At 40.0% G+C, this 20,540-nt stretch overlaps 1 protein-coding gene and 1 pseudogene across 7 annotated transcripts in view; both read left to right on the top strand.

Moving 5' to 3' along the window:
• Nucleotides 1-20,540, top strand: part of GRIA3 (glutamate ionotropic receptor AMPA type subunit 3) — a 276,587-nt gene that overhangs the window by 180,835 nt on the left and 75,212 nt on the right. For all 7 annotated transcript variants that reach the window (XR_013374893.1, XM_077888879.1, XM_077888880.1 and 4 more), the window contains 5 exons: nt 2,150-2,311; nt 6,429-6,596; nt 11,806-11,910; nt 12,798-12,905; nt 14,364-14,570. Coding sequence is in view for 6 of the 7 variants with exons in the window: in XM_077888879.1 (XP_077745005.1) it covers nt 2,150-2,311; nt 6,429-6,596; nt 11,806-11,910; nt 12,798-12,905; nt 14,364-14,570 (750 nt within the window). In the remaining variant the exon portion in view is untranslated. The remainder of the gene's footprint in view (nt 1-2,149; nt 2,312-6,428; nt 6,597-11,805; nt 11,911-12,797; nt 12,906-14,363; nt 14,571-20,540) is intronic.
• Nucleotides 13,728-13,842, top strand: LOC144309354 (U4 spliceosomal RNA; annotated as a pseudogene).

Here is a 20,540-nt window from a genome sequence, read left to right as displayed (position 1 = left end):
CAGCATCAGAGGGCACACTCTTCATCCCCGCCAGCAGGCAGGTGGGCAGTTGGTCAATGTTCTTGTGTAATACTTGTTAACTGACAAATACAGTTTGGCACAGTGAGTGAATTAAAGCCATTTGTTAAAATTTTGTCCCAGGCTCTTTATTTGTATATATGTCGGGGGGTAAGGGTGGGGATTTGGGTAATAGGCTTAAGCCCTATTTGGAGCCTCTACTACTTCATACCAAGTCAGTCTCTCTGCTGATTGTAGTGCAGGGGGGCAGCAAATGGGAGAAAGCATTCTTAGTTTCCTTCATTAAGGAAGACTGTGGGACAAAGCTCAACCTAACAAGTTAATGTTAATTTTAAAAACAGTTTTTTGGTTATCAGAAAGGAGGAATGATAGTGATGCAAATTCTTTGTCCAGTCTCCATGGACTCAAGGCCCACTTGTGAAAGCAAGAGGGAGGGGGCTGTGAGTAGTAACTGATAAAGTTGTTTCACTAAAATATAAAGAAAGGTGAATTAAAAGAAGTGGGAGTAGGGGTGGTGACTAGAGAGGCACACAGAGGGGGCCCTTCTGGATATTGGTTACATTTATGTGTTCGGTTAGTGAGAATTCATCAGGTTATATACTTAAAGATAACTGTACTTTTCTATATGATTGTTATACTTCAATAAAAACTTAGAATCCAAAAAAAACTTCAGAGAACAGGTGTATGCATTTATCAGAACTCATCAAGTGCTACATTTATGATTTGTATATTTCATTGGATGTAAATTTTACCTCAAAGAAGGAAGGAAGGAAAAAAGGAAGGAAGGAGAAAGAAAAGAAAAGAAAAGAAAAGAAAAGAAAAGAAAAGAAAAGAAAAGAAAGAAAAGAAAAGAAGAAAAGAAAAGAAAGAAGAAAGAAATTGCAAACAAAAATTGAACTCTAGTTAATGAAAAGAAAAGAAAAGAAAAGAAAGAAAAAAAGAAAAGAAAAGAAAAGAAAAGAAAGAAGAAAGAAATTGCAAACAAAAATTGAACTCTAGTTAATGACTTCCTGCCAAAGTCTTTTGGTGTGAAGTATATAATGTCCACAACTTAAAGTGCATCTAGAAAACAAAATGGAGTGATGGATGGATAGAAGAATACTAATTGTGAAATCTGATTTGAGACTATATGGGTATTCACTGTACAATTCTTTCAACTTTTTTATATATTTGAAAATTGTATATTAAAATGTTGGGCAAGAGAGTCTAAAGAAGGGAGGAGAATTCTCCTCATTTCTTTATGAATATAATTGTTGACTTCAGCCCATTGAGGACATAAATGCATCCACTGCAACTACCAAGAGCCAGGCATCCAGCAGAAACAGCACAATTCCTGGGAGAAGTGTTCTAGAAGATAGCAGTGCCCAGTGGAGCTGGTGGTACCCAGGTGGAGATGGCCTGGTGTGAACCTGAAGAGATTCCTTCAGGAGACTTAGGTGACAGAGACACCAGATGGTAACCAGAGTGAGAAAGAAAATGGTGTGTGATTTGAAGTAGATGTCAAGACTTGTTTATAAACACATGTGAGACATACCCTGGGGTTTGTACCATCATATACAACCAAGCTGTCAGTTTCGCTCTTTGGCATTTCCGTAAGTCACAAATGTTGAAAGTACTCATCATTAGAATCTGAAGCAATCTGCTGTGCTTGGCATGTTAAGCTGAAGAAAAGATTTTAAACCTCTAGTTAGGGTCAAGTGTTTCAACACTTTCCCAGTTCCATGAAGCATTGTATTTGTACTCAGTAAAGAGAAACGAAAAATACAGGTAAGTGAAACAAATCAAAACATTTGCTTGAAGTTGGCACCCATGTTTGTCCTTGCAGCAGCAATACTAAATAAAGAGGCACTAAAACGAAAGAATGCATATTTTCTCCATCATGCCTGTAGTCTCGGAGACCTAGTACCCCGGGAGTTAGTCCAAATCCAGCATTTTTTAGTATCTGTAATCGTCATCGTTGTCATAATTGAGGTGTAGTTGACATAGAACACTGTGTTCAGGGTTTTCTTGATTGTTTGGAGAGTGATCCTGAGGAAGAGCCTTTCATTTTCTCCTTAGCGTTCTAACCAACAGAGATGGTAAGAACTCACCACCTCCCACAAATAATGATTCTCTTTCATTCTCTTTCTAGGGTTTTACCGATATTTTGCTAGAAAGAGTCATGCATGGGGGAGCCAACATTACAGGATTCCAGATTGTCAACAATGAAAACCCTATGGTTCAGCAGTTTATTCAGCGCTGGGTGAGGCTAGATGAAAGGGAATTCCCTGAAGCCAAGAATGCACCACTAAAGGTAATGTTCCATGGCATGCAGAAACCTTAGGCCAGCTTTTCACAACATCTCAGTATGGCCTTTATATATTTACAGCCATCCTGTGATCAAGTGGCCTTCGCTCAGAAGCGTTTCAAGAATGCTAAAAATCAAACTGCAGGTGCTGCTGCGTTTGAAAACTAAGCTTGCAAATAAAGAAGCGATTGAGAAGGAGGCCCTTTAAAACCTGGGGTTTGGGAATGTTAACTAATTTTTTAATGAATTTCATTTGTAACATGCTCATAACAATTTACAATATTACAAGAACCTGAGTCGGGCAAAGAGTGGGGGCAGTGGGAATAGGTAAGGAAGATTGATAGTCTGAAACAGAAAATTAGATTTTACATTATTTATGTGATTGCTTTGTGTTAATAAGTTTCATGAGTCTCAGTACACCCAAGTGAATTGGGCTGTAATACAGAGCGCATGTTGTCTGTACATATATTGAACGGAAATGTTTTCCTGCTTGGAAAAGTATCTTTAAAAGTAATTAGATTACCTAAGTTGCTCATTTTCATGAAATCAAGATAAGAATATTAAAGGTAGAAAGTCATGCTTAGAGTGCACATTTTTCACAGGTGTTCCCCTATGGCTAGAAATCCCATTATTTAAAAATCAGGAATTAAAACAGATAAATTACAGGAAAGTTATTCATGTAACATAAATGACCCTTTAAGTGTTTATATTTTAAGTAACCATTCCCTCAGTGCATTGATTCAAGTACAAAACTGACTTTAAATTCTTCCTTCCTTATACAGTGACAGTATGTATATACCATGGCTGTGGGATCCCTGTGACCAAGATAAGGAACCAAAGTAGAGTCAAGGCCTTTCCCTAAAAAAAAAAAAAAAAGAAAGGAGGTGAATAGTTCTTTTCTCAAGGTTTCAAGATACCCATCCTCACATCCTCCCCAGCAAGAATAGAATGAGAGAGAACAGTGGGGACCTAGACCAGAGAAGAGACACGTTCTGTATCACCTGGTCAGGTCCACCCTAAATGAGTCACATGAGACTGTAATACAAGTGGGCCCTGACTTCATACAAATGGTATGTTTTAGAAAAGTTAGGAGTTAAGCATGATTTGTTCATTCATTTAAGCCACGCGCTAGTTAAGTGGTATTCTGTAGTTGTAGTGGCCATAGCATACATGCCAGATCTTTCCAGGGTAGTCCCATTTTAAAACATTCTGTCCCATGGTCAGATCAGGCATCCTGATGTGTTTCAGCAAATATGGTCACAATCCCTGTGATGTTAGGGTTTGCAGTCAAATTACTTTCAAGATGATTATTTTCTTTCTTATTGAGGTAGACTTGACATACAGACTTATATTAGTTTTAGGTATATAACATAATGACTTGAAATAGATGATAGATAGATAGATAGATAGATAGATAGATAGATAGATAGCAAAATGCAAAATGATCACCACAATAACTTGAGTTACCATCCATCACCACCACAGTTACAATTTTTTCTTGTGATGAGAACTTTTAAAATCAACTCTTAGCAATTTTCAAAATACAATACAGTATTATTAACTATAATCACCGTGGTGTACATTAGAGGACTTCTTTATCTTATAACTGGAAATTTTCACCATTTGACTACTTCCACCCATTTCCCCCATCCCCTACCCCCAGCCCCAACCTCTGGCAACCACCAATCTGTTCTCTCTGTTTCTATTAGTTCAGTTTTGTTTGGCTTTTTTTAGATTCCACATTTAAGTGAGATCACACAGTATTTGTCTTTCTCTGTCTGACTTAATTTCACTTAGCATAATGCCCTCAAGATCTATCCATGCTGTCATAAATGGCAGGATTTCCTTTCTTTTTGTGGCTGAATGATATTCCACTATATATGAGCTTATATGTTCCACTATATATATATATACATATATATAGAGAGAGCTTATACATATATATATGCCGCATTTTCTTTAGCCACTCATTTGTTGATGACACTTAGATTGTTTCCATGTCTTGGCTATTGTAAATAATGCTGCACTGAATGTGGGAGTGCAAATATCTTTTTGTAATAGTGATTTTGTTTCTTTTGGAATAAATACCCAGAAGTGGAATTTCTGGATCACATGGTGGTTCTATTTTTAATTTTTTGAGGAACCTCCATACTGTTTTCCATAGTAGCTGCACCAGCTTACATTTCCACCAAGAGTGCAAGAGGGCTCTCTTTCCTCCACATTTTTGCCAACATTCATTATTTCCTGGTTTTTTTATACTAGCCATTATAACAGGTGTGAAGTGATATCTCATGTGCTTTTTTGATTTGCAGTTCCCTGATGATTCAAATTTTTTCAATGTACTAAATCTACCCACTACATTTAAGTGAGCTTATACAAATTTAGATTTTAATAAACTACCTGTCCACTGCTTTGCCATCCTAATTTTAACAGGTAATAGGTAGAGGCAAAAATTCATTTATGCAATATTTTAAGGGGTACACCAAGTGTCAGTCACCGTGTCTTAGGCACAAAAAACAAGGATAAAAGGGTGAAAAGAATACTACAGAGTAGTCTATGTTTGCTCAAAAGTTATAGAGGTTGTACAAAAGAGAAGGAAAACAATCTTAGCTCTGGATTATTTATTGATAACTCATGGTATGTAGAAAGTACAGTTCTCAGAACTTGCTGAGAAGAACTATTTATAAGAAAACCCCTTTAAAAAGCTTAGGAAAATGGAATCTTTAAATAGATAGTTACAACTTTCAGATGCTTTTGCGTAGTATTAGTCATGGAAACTCACTCTATAGCAATCAGACCAAAAGCCCACTTTAAAAAAATGATACAATATTTTATTAGGAAATAAAATTGTCTAGAGATTACAATCCTGATGCTTAATTTATTCTATATTTTATGAATGTTGCCTTTTAGGGCTTTCTTTTTACATGCTCACACATTGGTAAGTAGGAGCTGAAAATGTAGAAATTAAATAGCTCTTTTGGCATGGCTTGGAATTATAGACAATTCATGCAGTCAGCTGGAAAAGAGAACACCACCATGTTGGGTTTATGTAGTGCTAGGATGGACAGACACAAATCTTTTTTTTTTTTCATGAGAGACTATATGCCCCCTGTTATAGTCACACTTGAAGATTTGCTAGTGAAAGAAAAGTAACATGAGAAAAGTAAGAAAAGTAAATAGATAGTTGTAAAGATGACAATGTATTCATTCCCGATTCTATTTGGACATACTATGGAGAGAAAACTCCCCCTAGGACATTTTGCCTCATTAAAAAAATCAGTAGAATTCTATATCTTCCCAGTGTTTGTCACCCCTGGAAAACAGAGGCTAGCTTATTTTAATCAGACTTCGTTGACTCATTTAATGAAAAGGTATCTGCCCTATCAAATCACAGATAATCAAACCCCTTGTATTAAGTGACTGGTTTCATCCCTAGTAGAGCATATCAGTATATCCAAGGGATAGAAACTAAGTGTTCTTGCCTGAAAGAGGCAGCATCATGAAGTATTGCCTGTGAATTGTCACTGTTATCAGATATAAAACTCAATAACAATTGTAATTTTCTACAATCGAAAACCAGCTTTGGTTTTCTGCTCCCCCCAAGAAACAAAAACTGATTTATTGCTGGCCAGAGGTCCTAGTTTGCCAGAAACATGGTCCAGACAGAAATGATTAATGCTTCCCTCCAAATTAATTTCAAGCTGTCTAACTTAGCTATTTCCATTTTCCCCTAAGTAAACACCAGACCTGAATTTTCTATTACAAACAGCAATAACCAATCTACATATGCCATCCTTTAGCCTCATGTGTATTTCTTTCTCTATAAAGGACCTGGCCTTTTAGTAGTCACTCACTCAAGACAAAACACAGTACTGAGAGCAAGAGAGAGACTCCCCTGAGCCATTTGATCTTAATAATCTTAACATGTGCACACACAACGGTAAGAGGAATCATTCTAGAATGAAGCAAAGTCAGGCCTGCCCAGAGAGATCTCTTGATTCAAATAATTAAGAGGGTGACTTCATAGAGCAAGAAGTGGAGATGAATGAGAATTATAAGGAGCAAGGCAAATTTTGAGGGTGTCATTTGTCAGGATATCGTGTTTTCCATACATCCATTTCAGTATACATCTGCACTGACGCACGACGCAATACTGGTCATAGCAGAAGCTTTCCGTTATCTGAGGAGACAGCGAGTGGATGTATCCCGGAGAGGCAGTGCTGGAGACTGCTTAGCAAATCCTGCTGTGCCCTGGAGTCAAGGAATTGATATCGAGAGAGCTCTAAAAATGGTAAAGACCACGATGGGTTATTGGGGTGGGGCAGGGGTCTTATAAAGATACACAAAAAGTGAAACCTCAGTCTTGAGAAAAGACATCCAAAAAGGGAATAAGTTCAGAGTCTAAGAATGTCAGAGTGTACAGGAAGATGAGCATGGATATTTATTCATCAACATCTAGAAATGTCAAACTAGAAGTTTCTTCCTTGAAGCTTGAGAAATGGTCAATTGAGGACAAATGAATAATTAGTTCTGTGCTGCCCTGTGGGTAGTAAATCAAACTCAGTACCCTCAAAAATTATGGATTGAACATGTAAACAGCTTCAAAAACTTTAAAGTTTGTAGAGATATGATGTTACCTTAGAGGGACTGGGATATTATATAGGGAGCTCCTAATTTGAAGGCCGACATTACAGAGGACAACAGCATCCTCTGGCCCATTGGATAGCCTATTAGTTTGGATGGACTGTTGAACTGAGCCAGTGGGGCAGTAGTTCTGTTGCCAAAGAGAACCTTAATACATGCTAATCTACATGATGAAAGGCAAAAATATGATATATTTCTATTTAGCAAGCTTTTCCCCAATGCCCCAAAGAAAAAGCCTACAAAGAAGTACAAGGAATCAATACATAGACAGTCAAATAGGTCACTTGTTTTTAGTATTTATGGGTAGGAGTCATTTAAGGCTTCAGGCAGTATCCTTTGAACAGATTTCATTCTTTACACCAGGAGTAGCGTCAGTCATTCATTGCAGCATTCCGAGCAAGAGCTCTTTCTTGAATATTTTGCTTTATGCATGCATTAAAAATGAGCCTTTGAGAGTACAAGCCTCTCTTATTTCTACTTATCTAATTATCCTAATGTTTGGGACATACAGAGAAACAAAGAAGTGGTCAATGATAAGATAATACTGTGCACAACCCAGCAATGAAGAATTTGTAATGGCCTCCTAACGTACATCATTTTGTGTAGTTGGCTCTCCTACTGCTGCCTTAAATTTGCCAAGTTGGAAGCATTCAATCAAAAGGGGTTAGTAGCCCCTGTGTCTCTCTCCAAGAAAAAGATATGACTCATTCTCCCATCATGCAGATTTTTATGTCATTATGTCAGTTCCCTAACAAATGCCCTAAGTGTAGTTTTATGGAGGTAGCACTGAACAATTTTGAAGAGCAGTTAATTAAATTCAACCTTCATAGCAGTTACAAGATTTGTACTGTCAGGTGAAACATAATGATGAGTGAAATACAAAACTCCCTCAGAGTAAATCAAAAGGAGTTTGGATCAACAAAATCTCAAGGGGCAAGTACCAGCATCTTCAATGGACTCCCCATTCATGACACAAACAACCACCTTCCCCAAATAGAAAACTGGCTACCAGAGGCAGCCCTGGTGGCGCAGTGGTTTAGCACCACCTGCAGCCCAGGGCGTGATCCTGGAGACCCTGGATCTTGTCCCACGTCAGGCTCTCTGCATGGAGCCTGCTTCTCCCTCTGCCTGTGTCTCTGCCTCTCATTCTCTCTGTGTGTCTCTATGAATAAATAAATAAAATCTTAAAAAAAAAACTGGCTACCAGAGTAAAGGATAAGAAATTCATTTGGCTAAAAAAAAAGTTAAATTGATCATACTATTGCACAAATAGTTTTTGCATGTCTAACTCACTGATAAAGCTCGAGTTAGAAGCCAGGTAAGTAACCGTCCTCCCAGGCCCTAAGGATCAAACACTCAACCAAAAGGATGCACTACCAATTTCTACAAGCCAGCCTCTTCCTATTGCTCCAGAGGGGTTGGAAAGTAGTGTCAATCTTTTCCAGAAGCAGATGTTCCCTTTGTGATAAGCGCTCAAGTAAAATGCCACTGTTCAGCAGGACTACAAAGGAGGATGGCCTGAAGTACTAAAGGCTTTACTATATTAAAAGAAATCCCATTTTATTTGAGTTAATTAAAAGTGAGAATTCATGTGTAAAAGCATCCCTCACTGTGACAAGCACATAGTTGTTGCTCAATAAATCATTCTATTCCTTCAAAGAAATCTGGCAAACAAAATCATTGCCTGATAGAGGCGCCTAAGGGGCCTGTTTTAATGGATAAATAAGCACACCATTCATTCAGTAAATACTTACTGAGCACCAATGACTAAGTATCAGGCTTGAAGTTAGTATGCAAACATGAAATAAGAGGAGGAGAGCTCACACATACGTTGCTAATATGCAAACAAATTCTTTTAAAGACCTTAAAGCCACTTGAAAATTGGGTGATCATTCTCCTCAAAATCTACAGATAGTACAAATATCAGCCTGAGCCTGATTGACTGACATAGGTCACAATTCTAAGTCATCAAAACTTGCCCCTTTGTTCAGTAAACATTTACTAAGCACCTGCTCTATTCCAGTCCCTGTACTGGTTGCTGAAAACCCAGGAAAATGAAATTCCTGTTGAAATCTCAAGATGCTCCCAATCTAGTTAGGGAGATAAAAATACAGAGATGATTAAAATTGTATGGTTAGGTTCTCCAGACGATGTTGTGGGAACCCAGAGGAGAAGCACCTAATATAGACTGGGGTGGAGAGTGGGGGCCGGGGGGAAGGTGGGGGGTGATTAAGGAAGGGATCCCAGATGGGATGATAGGAAACTGTAACTGACATTCCTGTTGGTGAAAATAGACTTCTCTCTGAGCAGTAGTCTAGTCCTACTTCTGCTCACCAAAAGTTTTAATCCTAGAATATCAAATCTCCTGGACATATCTGGACTGTTGTCCAATTTGTCTATCATGTCCAAATATGCTAGATCTTTAGAAATGCGCCATTCTTTTTTTAAAGATGTTATTTATTTATTTATTTATTTATTTATTTATTTATTTATTCACTTATTTCAGAGAGAACATGAGCTGGGGAGGGAGGGGCAGAGGGAGAGGGACAAGCAGACTCCCTGCTGAGCAGGGAGCCTGACATGGGGCTCTATCCCAGAACCTTGAGATCAGTCCTGAGCCGAAGCCAGATGCTTAGCCTACTGAGTCACCCAGGCACCCTGAAAAATGCCATTCTTAATGAGACTTGAAGCCTTCGCTACTTTGAGTAAGGATTTCCTTAATAAGTTCCTATGCCAGTGTCTCTGCTCTCTCTACCTATCTCCTCTCCTAGAACTCAGTGCTCAGAATAAAGAACCCTTCCTGCATCACAGTGTGCACCAGACAGGCTAAGTAATTTCTATCTCAACAAAGGACCTTTGTTTTACCCAGAAGTGTGACATCACCTTCTCTGCAAGCCTGAGCTGACAATAGTGCTTAGGTTTGTTGGGTCAGTAGGACAATCATCTTTTTTTTTTTGTATATTTTTTTATTGGAGTTAGATTTGCCAACATATAGCATAACACCCAGTGCTCATCCCATCAAGTGCCCTCCTCAGTGCCCGTCACCCAGTCACCCCCACCCCCCACCCACCTCCCCTCCCACTACCCCTTGTTCGTTTCCCAGAGTTAGGAGTCTCTCATGCTCTGTCACCCTCACTGATATTTCCCACTCATTTTCTCTCCTTTCCCCTTTATTCCCTTTCACTATTTTTTATATTCCCCAAATGAATGAAACCATATAATGTTTGTCCTTCTCCGATTGACTTACTTCACTCAGCATAATACCCTCCAGTTCTATCCACCTTGAAGCAAATGGTGGGTATTCATTGTTTCTAATGGCTGAGTAATATAGTAGGACAATCATCTTGTCTTCAGGAATTCACACTGGAGAATTTATCTTTCAACAGAAATTCCATTTTCCTATTGGTAGTGAACAAGCCCCCTTCCCCTTCAAAAGATGCTCCCTAATATCTGACATCAATTTTCCCTTCTGCAGCATAAGCCCATTACCACTTCTGACTTGCTTAGTAGCTTGTCACTCTCTATAAGTAATAAGTATTCTAGCCTTTCATCCTAGGAAAATGAGACAGATGCTTTTTCTTTAAAGCAAATTCCTTGACCCTTACTCACCAGATGAATAATTCCAGTGACTTCTATTTATAGAGGGTCTTTTGTGCAGTGTCTCTGAACCATAAAATAATCGCTAAGGAAATCTCTCTACCCAGCAGAGATGGCCTTTTATTAGTTCATACTATTGGGACCAGACCCAGGAAAAATTGTGGCATACACGAATCTGCAGTTGGCATCCCAAATAGGTGTCCAGGCTCTTCTAGTACTTCTTTCTTTCTTATCTAGTATTACGTAACCCTGACTCCTTAGACTTAACAAATTTCATCAGTGTATGGTTTATCCCTCCACAGCCTAGCTCATTGCTACATGTTTGTAGCTGGGCATAAGTTAAATAAGAAGAAAAATTCACCTCTGTTACTGTGGCAGCTGGTAAATGTGTAACACTTTCAAGAAACAGAACTAAATTCATTTCAATTAACAATAATAATTATTATAGCTAGCATGTATTGCAATGCATACTATGTGCCAGACACTCTTCTAAACTCTACATGTGTATAACTCATTTAATCTTCCAACAACTCTGAGGGATAGGTACTATTGGGATTTCTCATTTTACAGATTGGGACACTGAAGCACAAAAGCATAAAGGAACATATCCAAGGTTATAGAGTTAGTAGGTGATGATGCTAGAATGTGAATTTAGGAGCTCCAGGGCCCATATTATTGAAGCCAGTTTCTGTGATATTGGGAATGCTAAGACACAGCCACAGCCCTCACAGAACTCGTAGTTTAGTAGAATGCATTATGTTAGTTAGCAATACCCTTCAGTATCAGTGAAGGTGCCAAAACATGAGAGACACTTAACTCTGGGAAATGAACAAGGGGTAGTGGAAAGGGAGGTGGTCGGGAGGTTGGGGTGACTGGGTGATGGGCACTGAGGGGGACACTTGGCGGGATGAGCACTGGGTGTTATGCTATATGTTGGCAAATTGAACTCCAATAAAAAAAATTTTTTAAAGAAAAGAATACCCTTCAGGTTACTCCCTTAAGAAGAGATTAATGGTAGAAATTTCAGGCCCTTGAAAAAGAGGTAGGGCCTTCACTGTATCATATAGGTAACTGCCTATCACCCACTCAAAGCTTCGCAACTAAAAGGCATATCTAGAAAACACTGGGGAAGAAATTAAGATCTGTATAGACTTGAGATAAAAGTTCACTACAATTCTGTCAGTGAACCTTACCCCCAGACACCTAGACGGCAATAATATGGTGCTATTTAAATTTTTTACATTTTCCCTTTCTACTAGGTGCAAGTACAAGGAATGACTGGAAACATCCAATTTGATACTTATGGACGTAGGACAAATTACACCATCGATGTGTACGAGATGAAAGTCACTGGCTCTCGAAAAGTAAGTAACCAAAACAGATGTCCAAAGAAAAAGTCTTTCAGAAGGTGACAGCACTCAGATGCAAGAAATCAGGTGTTAGGAAAGACACACAAAACAAATTCCCACACATCATATTTGCCTTTCTGTTGGTGAACAACGAGGACATGATGCACAGTTGTTTTGCAATCAAAGTATTCCATCTACACATTTTGAAAGGAGCATTTCCCTCTGAGGCTGGTCCTATAAAAGTGAGAGACTCAAGAGTCATTAACAACAATAAAGGGAAGGAATCACCAATTTTACGACATGTTGTTATTTAAACAAGCCGCCAAGGTACATATGGTTTAGCAAAAGATTCGGAAAGTAGGTATCTCTCCACTTTGCCACCTCACCCTCCAAAGGACGCTGGACAGAGTACCTTTCTCTATAGCTAAATTGTATAATGACCACTTGGCTTCTGTCACACTAATAGTTAAGTTAGGCATGAAATGAGGATTCTGTAGCCATGTGATAAAATCTCAGAACGTAAAATAGCCTGTACCATTTCTAAGGACATTCCTTGGTTCCCCACCCCACCTCCACATTCCAGCCTTCCTACAGTTCAGAGAAAAGCACTTTTGGCCTATATGAATTTAAAGGGAGAAAAAAATGGCTGACCATCCTGCAGTGGGCTAAGTTATTTTACAAAATACCAGTAAAGGTGAGGTGGGGTTGGGAACCCCCAGGATGAAGGTATGTCTCAGGGTTAGGGTCCTGGGGGGATGACAAGACAGAGGGAGACAGGACATCAATCCTTGGAAAGTTCCAGCAACTAAAAAGAAAGGTTTATTCCATGACAGCATTTGGGTTTCATGTGGTACTTTTTGAGTGAAAAAGAGGCAACCATGTCAAATGTCTGCTCTTTCTAGGCTGGCTACTGGAATGAGTATGAAAGATTTGTGCCTTTCTCAGATCAACAAATCAGCAATGATAGTGCATCCTCAGAGAACCGGACCATTGTAGTGACTACCATTCTGGTAAGTATGGAGAGAAGAGAGGTGGGTTTTCTATACAATAGGACTTCTGCTTTCTGAAAAGCATTATTCAGCCAGTAGAAAGGATGCCAAGTTTGAGCAGTGAAAACATCCAATAGGTCAGTTTAGGAACCTCTTGAAGTATCTTGCCATGATCATGAACAGAATGTCAGTTTTTTAAAGTTATTTATTTATTTATTTATTTATTTATTTATTTATTTATTTGAGAGCGTGAGTGAGCATGAGCAAGGGGAGGGGCAGGGGAGACAGAAAGGGAGAGAATCTTAAGCAGACTCCATGCTGAGCACAGAGCCCGATGTGGGGCTCAATCTCATGACCCTGAGACTATGACCTGAGCCAAATGCAAGAGTCCTTAACCAACTGAGCCACCCAGGTGCCCCAGAATGTCATTTCTAAAAAGAAAAAGAATAGGAATTTGGGACAGTTCCACATATCATTCTCTTCTTTACCCACCCCCAACACACACACACACACACACACACAAACACACACTCACGTAGGACTGATATTTCATCGTGGGGGGATTACGTGAAAGAGAATAGTCTACCACTAACCTGTGTTTAACTGTGCAAGTCACAACTTCTCTGAGCCTCAGGTTATGTTTCTTTTAATTAATGAAATGGGTATAATAATGTCATAAGGCCCTTTCAAGGCAATATTCACCTTTTAAAGCTTTCCTGCAAAATTCAAAGCATGGTTGAAATGTGATATAGTATTCTCATTTAGTTTTAACATGTTTTTCTAAAACTTGGTATGCTCTTACTTGGTAAAGTACAAACCAGGGTTAAAAATAAGTATACCACTAGCTTTGCGCAGTGGCAGTATCGTAGCCAATGAGGTTTATCCGAGGTGCGATTATTGCAAAAATAAGTATACCACTAGATCTGAAGTTGTGAATAATTGGATGAAGATTCAGCTGAAGATTACCTTTCATTTAAACATACATGTTAAATACACACTTTGTCCTAGGTACTGTACCTTAGTACATCCCTGAGGATGTAAAATTGAATAAGCCAGAGACCCTGACCTCACAAAGATCACAGTGTTTCTTGAGGGCTTTCCTGGGCTAGCTGTGATTCCTATATGGTAAATCTCAAGAAATCAAAGGCAATTCACCTTCATGTAAGGGCAATACCTTTGCCCAATTTGACTAAGACAAAGACTTTACATAGAGAAACCAGTCCTGCTTTCAAACCCTCAAACAGAACTTAAATCATTCTCTACATCTTTAAATCATCAGTTAAGGACTCCAAGAAATATATAGCCCATTGAATAGTCCATCAATTGAGGTTCTCCTGCTCATTAAGCAAAAACTTTTTAAAGGCTCTTTTCACACACCAAACTTCAACAGCCACATGGGGGGAAACCTTGATTATTACATGTATCATCTCTTAGAAAAATGTATAAGAGTAATCCTTCAATCTTCCTCTGGTCCCAAAGGAATCACCATATGTAATGTATAAGAAGAACCATGAGCAACTGGAAGGAAATGAAAGATATGAAGGCTATTGTGTTGACTTGGCCTATGAAATAGCCAAACACGTAAGGATCAAGTACAAATTGTCCATTGTTGGCGATGGGAAATATGGCGCAAGGGATCCAGAGACAAAAATATGGAATGGCATGGTTGGGGAACTTGTCTACGGGGTAAGTTTTTTCAACTCTATTTTCATTTGCTTCTGTACTTTCCACTTAATGAGAATAGATTTCATTTTCAAGTGTGATACTCATCCAATTGTATAGTTTTCGTGTAGTCTGTAAAAAAAAAAATTCTTCTCTAGTTGACTTCTGTAAAGGTAGGTTGTCAATAGCATCCTTTAGACAGGATTATTTTGCTAAAAGCAAAGTAAGTTTGGGGTACTTTATCTGACAACATTAAATACAGCCTGCCCTCTACTGAAAATCTGTTCCCTCCATGTTCCCTATGTTGGGCAGCAAAATCACCACCTACCTCATTGCTTCAGCAACTTTGCCTGAGCAACCTGGTCATCTTTGCTCGTTGTTCCCTCATCTCTAGGCAGTGACTGTGTCCTCTCTATTCTACTCTTCTGTCTCTCAAATCCAGACACATTCTTCATTCCCACCATCATCATTTCAGTTAAGGTTCTTAGCATTGGTTGGGTCATTTAACTGATTTCCCTGCCTCTACTCTTACCCTGGCAAATCAGGTCTCCATATTATTGTGATCTCCAACTTTAAAAATAGGGATAAAATTCAAATTCCTCAATATGGCAAATGATGCACTTCATAATCTGGCACCCACCTACCTCTCTGGATTCGTCTTAGACTCTTTCCCCTCCATACTTCACATTCCAGCCACCAAAAAGCATGCGTCATTCTCTGAAGGTGCCCACCTGTCAGGGCATCCTTGGAAGTACCTTTACCTCTGTCCATCAGCTAACCTCACCGAGCAGCCCTCCAGAACTCAGGTGTCACCACGTTCAGGAAGCCTTCCTTAATCCCATTTACCTACCTGCAGTCTGGTTAGGTGTCCCTGCTTTTTGCATTCTTGTATCCTTTTGAACCTGTGTTATAATGATCTATTTATAAGTTCAGCTGCCCCAGCTGGAGTATAAACTTCTTGAACATAGAAGCCATATCTGATTTATTTCAATATCCCAGAGCATGGCACATAATGGAAGTTCAACAAATAATTGTTGAATGAATTAATAAATGAACAGAATTGCTCTGCCAGGGCTTGCCCATGGGCCAAGAAGAATTATACTATTAATTTAGGGCTTTCAAAAGGGGTACAGCAGTATCTTCAGAGCTCCACAGTGGCTTCACTTTCAAAGATTTGGGCCTCTGACTGGGAATGTCAGGTCTTGGGCCGCCCAGTGAGGCCTATGGAGACAAGCAGAACTGGGCATAAGAACTGCCCATTGGAAAAAAAAAAAAAAAGAACTGCCCATTGGGGTGAACCAGTCACTAGAAAACTAACCCAAGTGTAAGTGGTGGCAGCCAAGGCTTAATTCTCTCTGCTTCTTATTTTCATTCCAGGGTAGTTAACACAGAGCATTATATTAGTTTCAGGTGTACAACACGGTGATTCAACACTTCCTCACATCACCCTATGCTCATCACAAGTATGCTCTGCAGAGGTTTATTTCTGACAGACAAGGATTACTTGCAATGACTGGTCCCTGTCTAGACAACAGGTTAGGGGAAGACAGAGGAATCTAGGGAGTGCATAAACTGAGAAGAACTTGGCAAGAAGCAAACATCCATGTTATCTATTGGGCTGAGGCTCAGGATAAGGACTCCAATGCTTGAGATGGGAAACAGCAAGAATAAAGTGCAGCTCTCCCAGCAGAAGATAGTACTGTGGTCACTAAATAAGTTTTGGGAACAGGTCCTCAGGAACAAGCACAAAGGCAGAAGCTCATTTCTAAAAATAAGGGCACAGAGAAGGAATTAAGGCTTAAAATGAGACTGGACCTCAAGTATCAAAACTAGTGCACCATCCTCCAGTCAGACAAGCAGCAAGGCAATTTGAACCTTAGCCCCCAGCAGTGGGGCCAGAGCCAATTATCTCCTGTCTTGGGTCAAGGCTGGCCCTGGGGACTGGGGCAGAGCTGAGTTGCAGATGAGATTCAAGTGAACTCTGCTATGAGAAAGAGAAGAATTTCTAATGCCGGGAGCTGAACAAGGGGCAGAGCACCTATCATGCTTTCTAAGGACCCTGAGAAGCTCTGAACCATCCTGACACAGCTCTAACCTCTTTATGAGCTGGTGATCAAGTCTTCTTCCCTTTTCTATCCCTAATCTCCCCAACACTCAGGCTCCAAGAGATCCTGTCTTGCTCACAGCTCTCCCCTGCACTTGGCACATTACATGGTCCATAGTAGATATTCACTTTTTGCCCTAATGAATGAATGCCTGGCATGCAGTAGTGCCCAGCCAATGTTCATTGAATTTAGCTCACAGGCACCTGGATGGTTCAGTCGGTTAAGCATCTGCCTTCAGCTCAGGTCATGATCTCGGGGTTCTGGAAGCCCCGCATTAGACTCCATGCTCAGCAGGGAGTCTGCTTCTCCCCCTGCCTCCCTGCTTGTGATCTCTCTCTCACTCTTTCTTAAATAAATAAATAAAATCTTTAAAAATAAATAAATTTAGCTCAGTGTAGGAGGTAATCTTATATCATTATTTATTAGTAGTATCATTTTATTTTTATTATTAGCTACCATTTGTTGCTTATTTCCTGGTTGCCAGACACTGTGCTAAGGGCTTTATAGGCATTATGTAACTCAGTCCTCACAATGTACCTCCAAGGGAGGTGCCATTTTATTAACATCATTCTACAGATGAAAACACTGAAGCCTAGAGAGGTGGCCCTATAACAAAACTGAACAGCTTGTAGTGGCACAGTGATTTGAACCCAGTCTCTGACTATGAAGTCCGTGTTCTTTAACCACTGCCCTAGACTGCCCAGCAGCTGACATGTTATTACAGACCCATTTCATCCTAAAAGATAGCTGAAACTTGTTGAAAGGCTTTTGGTGCCTCTGCTTTTCTGGGGAGAAGATTGGCCACAGAAGCACGGCAAAGACTTTCGGGTATCAATTTCTACTGGGCCAGAGTAACTGACCTGAGTTCTACCAGCCCACTGTGACTCGGTAGCCAGAGCTTTCTAATGTCTCAGAAGAAGACCTGTCACATTCTATAAATAGCCCAGTGCCCTCCTGACATTGAGCAAGACATTAGATTAGACCCAGTGATGTAGAGCAAGACAGATTTCCTGACACTGTTCAGACACAGATCCAGCTTTCTCACTGGGTTTCGGTTTTTTTCCTGGCATGTCCTCTGTACTGCACCCACCTAATCTCCACGTTCTCTCCCTCTTTCCAATATGTGTGAGTGAGAGAATTAAAGAGAATTAAAGTCCCTTACTTGTTTAGTAATTCAGAAACCAGCTCTTTACTGCTGAGTAGGTAAAAATTCTTCTGAAGGAGCCTTCCCACCTTTTCCCTCCAGTTCTTTCTACTAAAGACCAAAGCAATAGCCAGGGAAGTCTCTTAAGGAAATGTCTTCCACCCTCCTCTGACCTTGAGCAAGTTTCTGATGTTTTCTGGGACTATAACACAAGATGTTTCCAGGGAACTGACAGCAAACCAACTGTCAAATTCCACTTTCCCCTGAAACTTGGGGCTATATGAAAAATGGATGTTCTTGCCATGCTTGGAGTAAGACCTCTAGACTCAGGCAGATGACCTCATAAGCTGAATGTGTCCTCATCTTCATTTAGAAGTTTTAATCTTTGAGCACTGGCAAGTTTTCCACTTCTCTTTCAACGATATAAATGGAGAGAAGTGGAAACACAAGTATTCATTTCTGGCAGGCCTAGCCTCTTGTAGTTTTGCATGTTGCTTAAGAAAAAAAAAGGAAAGTGGGGCTCCTGGGTGGCTCAATTGGTTGGGCATCTGACTCTTGATCTCAGGTCTTAAGCTCAGGGTTGTGAGTTCAGGCCCCCCATTAGGCTCCACACTAGGTGTGGAGCCTACTTAAAAAAAACAAGGTAGGGGATTATCTCTTGCAATGAAAATGAAAACTACACAGACAGGTTCAGCTTTATCCTTCAGGATTTTTTTCTTATGCTTTTAGCATGTAAAACAGATCAGAGGAGGAAAAAAATGAAGATGAAAAAATCTTTGTGAAGATTTTGGTACCTACCATAAAGTTTCCAGAAAGAGTCAAATGAATTAAATTTGTTCAGGGAGAAAGAAGCCAATCAGCCTCTTTTCAGAGGATTCCTGAATGGTTGTCTTTTCTCTCTAAAGAAAACCAAATCAAGGTTGATGTTTGGGGCACCTTGTATTGCTAAGAAGGCTATTTTTGAAACAAACGTCAGTAGGACACAACGTACCCCATTATGTAAGCTCTTCAGAACATTATGGACTCAAAACTGTCCACCTGCTTTTAGCAGTGTTGATTTTGAGCTAGATGTCTATAACATCACCACATGGTAATTGTCCCCAGCTTAAATGGCTTACAGACCACAAGTTTTTATGGCTCCAAAATAGCATGTGTTTTAAGAGGACATTTAAAAACATTTTGTTGCTAACAGAGCTCTTAGACATCTTTTAGCCTACTGCCTCATTCATTTTACACATAAATATGGGGATCTGCCAGGACTAGCCATTATGACTGCCATTTGGGTAAACCAGGCAAGGCCTGAGGTAAGATGGGGATGACAAGAATGGTGGCAGAGATTGTGACAAGGTCACAAAATCACACAGTTTGGCAAACCTTAAGCTATAACTCAAGTCTCATAACTCTTGGCCCAGTGCTCTGTCCACCGGGTCACACTGGCTCAATTTCCTAAGCTTGTCAAATTACGGGAAGATTGGTGTTGTATATCAGATAGGACATCCCTGCCTGCCTTCAAGGGGCTTACAATCTAGTTGGATTATGAGCTTTTCCATCCAAGATACCCATCCTTCTTATCTGTGGCCTCCAGAATAATGTAATGCACATCCCTAGTTATCACTTGAAATATTTGAAAACCCAAAGTAGACAGCAGGGGGTTTCTGCCCTTTGAGAGGAGATATGTATGACCCAGCAGAAAGAGAATCAGGAAAAGGGCTGGAAAGAAATTGAGGTCCTAATTGACAAAGGGTTGCCTGCCAGCAGGCAGCTGCTGTGTTCCTTATGTTCCCAACACTTAGAACTAAAGATAAAGACAACAGGGAGAGAGTTGCCTTGGGAAAGGCTAAACCACTGTCCAGATTGGTACCTCTGGCTTAGAAGAGAGCAGAAAGCTTGGGGATGGAGATGGGGTTGGGGGATGGTTGATTCCAGGTCACATCCCCTGGGCACCCTCAGACTCCTTCACACCCCCAGGACAAATGGCAATTTTATAGATGCTATTCACACTGACATTTCTCTACCTGGAAGAAATTATCTCTTAGGTTGTCACTATCTAAGATAGATTCATTTTCCATTAAGAAAGACAGAAAGTCGATCTGTCCTTCCAGCTAAAAGGCAGAGAAGCAAGGGTGCAGTAACGGACGCCAAATATTCTCTTCTATCCTTCAGGTGATTACACTGGGCTTTGGCAGAAGGGCTGATGGTTTGATAAAAGTGCCCCTCTCTTTCAAATGCTGTATATGAACTCCAGGAGCATTAATGACGCATGGAAGTCTGCCATTCTGAGCAGAGAGGGTAGGGAAATATTACCAACCAAATTTAGTCTCACCAGACCTTTACCCAGCTCCAGGCATACGCCTTTATCTTCACTTTTTTATAACTCTCTCAGCTCCCCAAGGACAAGGAGCCCTAACCATTAGATCTAGACTGGGACATCTGTTCTGGCTAAGCAGACGAGGAGATCCCGTTGTGACACTGCTTGTTGTTGAACAGATTTAAATAGACCTCATCCCTTTCTCCAGATCTAAACAATTGCAGACAGTAAATATCCCATAGAGTACAGCCAGTAAAGCAGTTTAAGTCCTGTCTTCAATGTGTCCAATTATATTCCTATTGTTTAGCTTGACTCTGTCCACTCCTTTCTCAAACACATTTAAACTTTCCAAAAGAAATATCTGCCAAAGGCTACTAGAACCTTATGATTCATACAGGGATAGGGGATTGGGTCATGTCTGCCTGTTCTCTTGGTTA

The sequence above is a fragment of the Canis aureus genome, chromosome X (assembly GCF_053574225.1).
Source record: "Canis aureus isolate CA01 chromosome X, VMU_Caureus_v.1.0, whole genome shotgun sequence".
In the NCBI taxonomy this organism is placed as follows: domain Eukaryota; kingdom Metazoa; phylum Chordata; class Mammalia; order Carnivora; family Canidae; genus Canis; species Canis aureus.
Note: the sequence above shows the minus strand (reverse complement) of the source record. Positions and strands in the feature narration are given on the sequence as shown.